The sequence below is a fragment of the Oncorhynchus keta genome, chromosome 19 (genome assembly GCF_023373465.1).
Source record: "Oncorhynchus keta strain PuntledgeMale-10-30-2019 chromosome 19, Oket_V2, whole genome shotgun sequence".
Taxonomy (NCBI): domain Eukaryota; kingdom Metazoa; phylum Chordata; class Actinopteri; order Salmoniformes; family Salmonidae; genus Oncorhynchus; species Oncorhynchus keta.
In genome coordinates this window covers 85,314,965-85,324,123 of record NC_068439.1, presented here as the reverse complement: position 1 = coordinate 85,324,123, position 9,159 = coordinate 85,314,965, and the positions used below count along the sequence as shown (strand labels likewise).

Sequence of the window (9,159 nt, the reverse complement as noted above, 5' to 3'; positions counted from 1 at the left end):
CTGGGGTCACACTGTTAACTCATTAGGTTAACTCATTAGGTTAGAGGAGACTGGGGTCACCCTGTTAACTCATTAGGTTAGAGGAGACTGGGGCTGTTAACTCATTAGGTTAGAGGAGACTGGGTCAGGGAGACTGGGGCTGTTAACTCATTAGGTTAGAGGAGACTGGGGTCACACTGTTAACTCATTAGGTTAGAGGAGACTGGGGTCACCCTGTTAACTCATTAGGTTAGAGAAGACTGGGGTCACACTGTTAACTCATTAGGTTAGAGGAGACTGGGGTCACCCTGTTAACTCATTAGGTTAGGGAGACTGGGGCTGTTAACTCATTAGGTTAGAGAAGACATTAGGTTAGAGGAGACTGGGGTCACACTGTTAACTCATTAGGTTAGAGGAGACTGGGGTCACCCTGTTAACTCATTAGGTTAGAGAAGACTGGGGTCACACTGTTAACTCATTAGGTTAGAGGAGACTGGGGTATTTATTGGCCATGAGGTGAGTTGGTTCTGGGGCAGTTGGAACACAATCTGATTGCTGTTGGCTGTATATCATATTTTACTCAAAACAATGTTTTTACCTTTTAGTGTGTGTAAATGATATTATACTTTGGATATTGTTTTTTTAACAGAAAAAGTTCAAAATTAGCTGGAGAATTTGACGTGAGCTTTCTGTGAGTTTCTGACACAGAAATAGAATCCCTTAGAGCAGTGGTTCCCAAACGTTTTGTAGTCCTGTACCCCTTCAAACATTCAACCTCCAACTGCGTACCCCCTCTAGCAGCAGGGTCAGCGCCACACACACACTATACGATACATTTATTAAACATAAGAACGAGTGTGAGTTGTCACAATCCGGCCCGTGGGAAGTGACAAAGATCTCTTATAGGACCAGGGCACAAATAATAATATAATAATATTTAACCATCTTACATATAAAACCCTATTTGTTCATTGAAAATTGTGAATAACTCACCACAGGTTAATAACATTTAAGTCATTTAGCAGACGCTCTTATCCAGAGCGACTTACAAATTGGTGCATTCACCTTATGACATCCAGTGGAACAGTCACTTTACAATAGTGCATCTAAATCTTAAAGGGGGGGTGAGAAGGACAGGGTGTTGTCCAGGATCACGCCAAGGTTCTTAGCGCTCTGGGAGGAGGACACAATGGAGTTGTCAACCGTGATGGCGAGATCATGGAACGGGCAGTCCTTCCCCGGGAGGAAGAGCAGTTGACAACTCCATTGTGTCCTCCTCCCAGAGCGCTAAGAACCTTGGCGTGATCCTGGACAACACCCTGTCGTTCTCAACTAACATCAAGGCGGTGTCCCGTTCCTGTAGGTTCATGCTCTACAACATCCGCAGAGTACGACCCTGCCTCACACAGGAAGCGGCGCAGGTCCTTATCCAGGCACTTGTCATCCCGTCTTGATTACTGCAACTCGCTGTTGGCTGGGCTCCCTGCCTGTGCCATTAAACCCCTACAACTCATCCAGAAATGGTGCAGCCCGACCTGGTGTTCAACTTTTCCCAAGTTCTCTCAAGTCACCCCGCTCCTCCGCTCTCTCCACTGGCTTCCAGTTGAAGCTCGCATCCGCTACAAGACCATGGTGCTTGCCTACGGAGCTGTGAGGGGAACGGCACCTCAGTACCTCCAGGCTCTGATCAGGCCCTACACCCAAACAAGGGCACTGCGTTCATCCACCTCATTGAATATAGTTGGTGAGAGTGGCCTGCTCGCCTCCCTACCACTGAGGAAGTACAGTTCCCGCTCAGCCCAGTCAAAAGTGTTCGCTGCTCTGGCCCCCAATGGTGGAACAAACTCCCTCACGACGCCAGGACAGCGGAGTCAAACCACCTTCCGGAGACACCTGAAACCCCACCTCTTCAAGGAATACCTAGGATAGGGTAAGTAATCCTTCTCACCCCCTAAAAAATTTAGATGCACTATTGTAAAGTGGCTGTTCCACTGGATGTCCTAAGGTGTATGCACCAATTTGTAAGTCGCTCTGGATAAGAGCGTCTGCTAAATGACTTAAATGTAAATGTAAATGTAAGAGCCTCTCGGTGGATGCTGCAGTGTACCCAAGTGGTGTTGGGAGCAACTGCTTGCACGTGCGTTACCACTCCACTATGTCTCCCTGTCATGGCTTTTGCGCCATCAGTACAGATACCAACACACCTTGACCACCAAAATCCATTTGATGTCACAAAGCTGTCTAGCACTTTAAAAATATCCTCTCCTGGTTTCCAGTGGTTTGCAGAAGAGGAGGTCTTCCTTAATTGACCCCCCCCATAAACGTTACGGACATATACCAGGAGCTGTGTCAGGCCCGCAGCGTCTGTTGACTCATCCAGCTGTAACGCATATAATTCACTGGCAAAACGCAAACACACAGATATCTCCAATGTTGGATTGAGACGCAGCCAACGCAAACAAACAGATCTCTAATGTTGGATTGAGACGCAGCCAACGCAAACAAACAGATATCTCTAATGTTGGATTGAGACGCAGCCAACGCAAACAAACAGATATCTCTAATGTTGGATTGAGACGCAGCCAACGCAAACAAACAGATATCTCTAATGTTGTATTGAGACGCAGCCAACGCAAACAAACAGATCTCTAATGTTGGATTGAGACGCAGCCAACGCAAACAAACAGATATCTCTAATGTTGGATTGAGACGCAGCCAACGCAAACAAACAGATATCTCTAATGTTGGATTGAGACGCAGCCAACGCAAACAAACAGATATCTCTAATGTTGTATTGAGACGCAGCCAACGCAAACAAACAGATATCTCTAATGTTGTATTGAGACGCAGCCAACGCAAACAAACAGATATCTCTAATGTTGTATTGAGACGCAGCCAACGCAAACAAACAGATATCTCTAATGTTGTATTGAGACGCAGCCAACGCAAACAAACAGATATCTCTAATGTTGTATTGAGACGCAGCCAACGCAAACACACAGATATCTCTAATGTTGGATTGAGACGCAGCCAACGCAAACAAACAGATATCTAATGTTGGATTGAGACGCAGCCAACGCAAACACACAGATATCTCTAATGTTGGATTGAGACGCAGCCAACGCAAACACACAGATAGTATCAAACACATCAAGCACGTGGTTTCTATTCCATTGACTCCATTCCAGACATTATTATGAGCCATCCTCCCCTCAGATGCCTCCTCTGGGGCTAACGTATGCCAGGTTACCTGATGGGACCAGCTGCAATATAGTATTCTATGACGTGCAAGTTTGGGATGGGTTGAGAGATACTTTATTCACCCTTCACCAGCCTCTACTGGGATGATCTGAGACAGAGAGACAGAGAGATACTTTATTCCCCCTTCACCAGCCTCTACTGGGATGGTCTGAGACAGAGAGACAGAGAGATACTTTATTCACCCTTCACCAGCCTCTACTGGGATGGTCTGAGACAGAGAAATACTTTATTCACCCTTCACCAGCCTCTACTGGGATGGTCTGAGACAGAGAGATACTTTATTCACCCTTCACCAGCCTCTACTGGGATGATCTGAGACAGAGACAGAGAGATACTTTATTCACCCTTCACCAGCCTCTCTACTGGGATGATCTGAGACAGATAGATACTTTATTCACCCTTCACCAGCCTCTACTGGGATGATCTGAGACAGAGAGACAGAGAGATACTTTATTCCCCCTTCACCAGCCTCTACTGGGATGGTCTGAGACAGAGAGACAGAGAGATACTTTATTCACCCTTCACCAGCCTCTACTGGGATGGTCTGAGACAGAGAGATACTTTATTCACCCTTCACCAGCCTCTACTGGGATGATCTGAGACAGAGACAGAGAGATACTTTATTCACCCTTCACCAGCCTCTCTACTGGGATGATCTGAGACAGATAGATACTTTATTCACCCTTCACCAGCCTCTACTGGGATGATCTGAGACAGAGAAATACTTTATTCACCCTTCACCAGCCTCTACTGGGATGATCTGAGACAGAGAGACAGAGAGATACTTTATTCACCCTTCACCAGCCTCTACTGGGATGATCTGAGACAGAGAGATACTTTATTCACCCTTCACCAGCCTCTACTGGGATGGTCTGAGACAGAGAGATACTTTATTCACCCTTCACCAGCCTCTACTGGGATGATCTGAGACAGAGAGATACTTTATTCACCCTTCACCAGCCTCTACTGGGATGATCTGAGACACAGAGATACTTTATTCACCCTTCACCAGTCTCTACTGGGATGGTCCGAGACAGAGAGATACTTTATTCACCCTTCACCAGCCTCTACTGGGATGGTCTGAGACACAGAGATACTTTATTCACCCTTCACCAGCCTCTCTACTGGGAAGATCTGAGACACAGAGATACTTTATTCACCCTTCACCAGCCTCTACTGGGATGGTCTGAGACAGAGAGATACTTTATTCACCCTTCACCAGCCTCTACTGGGATGGTCTGAGACACAGAGATACTTTATTCACCCTTCACCAGCCTCTCTACTGGGAAGATCTGAGACAGAGAGATACTTTATTCACCCTTCACCAGCCTCTACTGGGATGATCTGAGACACAGAGATACTTTATTCACCCTTCACCAGCCTCTACTGGGATGATCTGAGACACAGAGATACTTTATTCACCCTTCACCAGCCTCTACTGGGATGATCTGAGACACAGAGATACTTTATTCACCCTTCACCAGCCTCTACTGGGATGGTCTGAGACATGCACATTTTGAGAAACTGGCCCACACACACAGAATGGAGGAAGAGGAGAGTCGTTTGGGTTTGTGGATAATGAGTTGACCTGGTCAGAGGCGTTGGACGAGGTGATATGATAAGAGGGTGTGTTTGTACCTGGGTTGGGTGAGGGGATGTTGATGTAGCAGACGAGGTGATATGATAAGAGGGTGTGTTTGTACCTGGGTTGGGTGAGGGGGCGCCCTCCTGCCCCTGGCGTGTGGCCACAGGGTCATACTCCTTCCCGTCGTAGTTGGCATCAAAAAACTTCTTAAACCACTGGATGAACTCAAAGTTATCCTGAAACCTCCCCTTCACCAGCCTCTCTACTGGGATGATCTGAGACAGAGAGACAGAGAGATACTTTATTCACACTTCACCAGCCTCTACTGGGATGATCTGAGACAGAGAGATACTTTATTCACCCTTCACCAGCCTCTACTGGGATGATCTGAGACAGAGAGACAGAGAGATACTTTATTCACACTTCACCAGCCTCTACTGGGATGGTCTGAGACAGAGAGATACTTTATTCACCCTTCACCAGCCTCTCTACTGGGATGGTCTGAGACAGAGAGATACTTTATTCACCCTTCACCAGCCTCTACTGGGATGGTCTGAGACAGAGAGATACTTTATTCACCCTTCACCAGCCTCTACTGGGATGATCTGAGACAGAGAGATACTTTATTCACCCTTCACCAGCCTCTACTGGGATGGTCTGAGACAGAGAGATACTTTATTCACCCTTCACCAGCCTCTACTGGGATGATCTGAGACAGAGAGATACTTTATTCACCCTTCACCAGCCTCTACTGGGATGGTCTGAGACAGAGAGATACTTTATTCACCCTTCACCAGCCTCTACTGGGATGGTCTGAGACAGAGAGATACTTTATTCACCCTTCACCAGCCTCTACTGGGATGATCTGAGACAGAGAGATACTTTATTCACCCTTCACCAGCCTCTACTGGGATGGTCTGAGAAAGAGAGATACTTTATTCACCCTTCACCAGCCTCTCTACTGGGATGGTCTGAGACTGAGAGATACTTTATTCACCCTTCACCAGCCTCTACTGGGATGGTCTGAGACAGAGAGATACTTTATTCCCCTTCACCAGCCTCTCTACTGGGATGATCTGAGACAGAGAGATACTTTATTCACCCTTCACCAGCCTCTACTGGGATGATCTGAGACAGAGAGATACTTTATTCACCCTTCACCAGCCTCTACTGGGATGGTCTGAGACACAGAGATACTTTATTCACCCTTCACCAGCCTCTACTGGGATGATCTGAGACAGAGAGATACTTTATTCACCCTTCACCAGCCTCTACTGGGATGGTCTGAGACAGAGAGACAGAGAGATACTTTATTCACCCTTCACCAGCCTCTACTGGGATGATCTGAGACAGAGAGATACTTTATTCACCCTTCACCAGCCTCTACTGGGATGGTCTGAGACACAGAGATGCTTTATTCACCCTTCACCAGCCTCTACTGGGATGATCTGAGACAGAGAGACAGAGAGATACTTTATTCACCCTTCACCAGCCTCTACTGGGATGGTCTGAGACAGAGAGACAGAGAGATACTTTATTCACCCTTCACCAGCCTCTACTGGGATGATCTGAGACACAGAGATACTTTATTCACCCTTCACCAGCCTCTCTACTGGGAAGATCTGAGACAGAGAGATACTTTATTCACCCTTCACCAGCCTCCCTACTGGGAAGATCTGAGACAGAGAGATACTTTATTCACCCTTCACCAGCCTCTACTGGGATGATCTGAGACACAGAGATACTTTATTCACCCTTCACCAGCCTCTACTGGGATGATCTGAGACAGAGAGATACTTTATTCACCCTTCACCAGCCTCCCTACTGGGAAGGTTGAGAAAAAGCGAGAGAGAGAGAGACAGAGGGGGGGACAGAGAGAGCCATAGGGGGGACACAGAGACACAGAGAGACAGAGGGGGGACGACAGAGACAGAGGGGGACACACAGAGAGACAGAGGGGGACACACAGAGAGACAGAGGGGGACGACAGAGACAGAGGGGGACACACACAGAGACAGAGGGGGACGACAGAGACAGAGGGGGACACACAGAGAGACAGAGGGGGACAGACAGAGACAGAGGGGGGACGACAGAGACAGAGGGGGGACGACACAGAGACACAGAGACAGACAGAGAGACAGAGGGGGGACGACACAGAGAGACAGAGGGGGACACACAGAGAGACAGAGGGGGGACGACAGAGAGACAGAGGGGGACACACAGAGAGACAGAGGGGGACGACACAGAGAGACAGAGGGGGACACACAGAGAGACAGAGGGGGGACGACACAGAGACAGAGGGGGACACACAGAGAGACAGAGGGGGGACGACACAGAGAGACAGATGGGGACACAGAGACACACTACCCACAAAATGAGGTGGAAACTGAGCTGCACCTCCTAACATCCTGCCAAATGTATGACCATAGAGACACATATTTCCCCCAGATCACACAGATCCACAAATAATTAGAAAACAAACCCAATTTTGATAAAGTCCCATATCTACTGGGTGAAATCCCACAGTGTGCCATCACAGCAGCAAGATGTGTGTGTGACCTGTTGCCATAAGAAAAGGGCAACCAGTGAAGAACAAACACCATTGTAAATAAAAACCTATATTTGTTTATTTATTTTCCCTTTTGTACTTTAAAATGTCTTTATTCTTTTGGAATGTTTGCTGTTCATTTGTATTATTTATTTCACATTAATTTATTTTAACGAGGTAACATTGTGTCACTTCTCTTGCAACAGAGTCAGGGTATATGCAGCAGTTTGGGCCGTCTGACTCGTTGCGAACTGTGTGTAGACTATTTCTTCTTAACAAAGACAGCCAACTTCGCCAAACGGGGGATGATTTAACAATCGTTGGACGACTGTACCGAACCATAAACATCAATACCTTTCTTAAAATCAATACACAGAAGTATATATTTTTAAACCTGCATATTTAGCTAAAAGAAATCCAGGTTAGCAGACAATATTAACCAGGTGAAATTGTGTCATTTCTCTTGCGTTCATTGCACACAGAGTCAGGGTTTATGCAACAGTTTGGGCCGCTTGGATCGTTGCGAACTAATTTCCCAGAGTTTTACGTAATTATGACATAACATTGAAGGTTGTACAATGTAACAATAATATTTAGACTTCGGGATGTCACCCGTTAGATAAAATACGGAACGGTTCCGTATTTCACTGAAAGAATAAACGTTTTTTCCCCGAAATGATAGTTTCCGGGTTCGACTATATTAATGACCAATGGCTCGTATTTATGTGTGTTATTATGTTATAATTAAGTCTATGATTTGATATTTGATAGAGCAGTCTGAGCGATGGTAGGCAGCAGCAGGATCGTAAGCATTCATTCAAACAGCACTTTCGTGCGTTTTGCCAGCAGCTCTTCGCAATGCTTCAAGCATTGCACTGTTTATGACTTCAAACCGATCAACTCCCGAGATTAGGCTGGTGTAACCGATGTGAAATGGCTAGCTAGTTAGCGGGGTGCACGCTAATAGCGTTTCAATCGGTGACGTCACTCGCTCTGAGACTTGGAGTAGTTGTTCCCCTTGCCCTGCAAGGGCCGCGGCTTTTGTGGAGCGATGGGTAACTATGCGTCAAGAGTGGCTGTTGTCGATGTCTTCCTGGTTCGAGCCCAGGTAAGGGCGAGGAGAGGGACGGAAGCTATACTGTTACACTGGCAATACTAATGTGCCTGTAAGAAAATCCAATAGTCAAAGGAATATGACATACAAATGGTGTGGAGAGAAATAGTCCTATAATAACTACAACCTAAAACTTGTTACCTGGGAATATTGAAGACTCATATTAAAAGGAACCACCAACTTTCATATGTTCTCATGTTCTGAGCAAGGAACTGAAACGTTGGCTTTTTTACATAGCACATAATGCACTTTTACTTTCTTCTCCAACACTTTGTTTTTGCATTATTTAAACCAAATTGAACATGTTTCATTATTTATTTGAGGCTAAATTGATTTTATTGATGTATTATATTAAGTTAAAATAAGTGTTAATTTAGTATTATTTTAGTATTTAGTAATTGTCATTATTACAAATGAATAAATACAAATAAAAATTGGACGTTTAATTGGTATTGGTTTTGTTTTGGTCCTCCAATAAATCGGTATCGGCATTGAAAAATCATAACCGGCCGACCTCTAGTTTGTACAGTCGTGGCCAAATGTTTTGAGAATGACACAAATATTCATTTTCCCAAAGTCTGCTGCCTCAGTTTTTATGATGGCAATTTGCTTATACTCCAGAATGTTATGAAGAGTGATCAGATGAATTGCAATTAATTGCAAAGTCCCTCT

The 9,159-nt window shown here is 45.7% G+C and overlaps 1 protein-coding gene across 5 annotated transcripts in view; it reads right to left on the bottom strand.

The window, feature by feature from the left end:
• LOC118375663 (microtubule-associated protein RP/EB family member 3-like) overlaps positions 1 to 9,159 on the bottom strand; it is a 95,271-nt gene that overhangs the window by 63,416 nt on the left and 22,696 nt on the right. For all 5 annotated transcript variants that reach the window (XM_052471683.1, XM_052471685.1, XM_052471684.1 and 2 more), the window contains one exon: positions 4,944 to 5,100. In XM_052471683.1, coding sequence (XP_052327643.1) covers positions 4,944 to 5,100 — 157 coding nt within the window. The remainder of the gene's footprint in view (positions 1 to 4,943; positions 5,101 to 9,159) is intronic.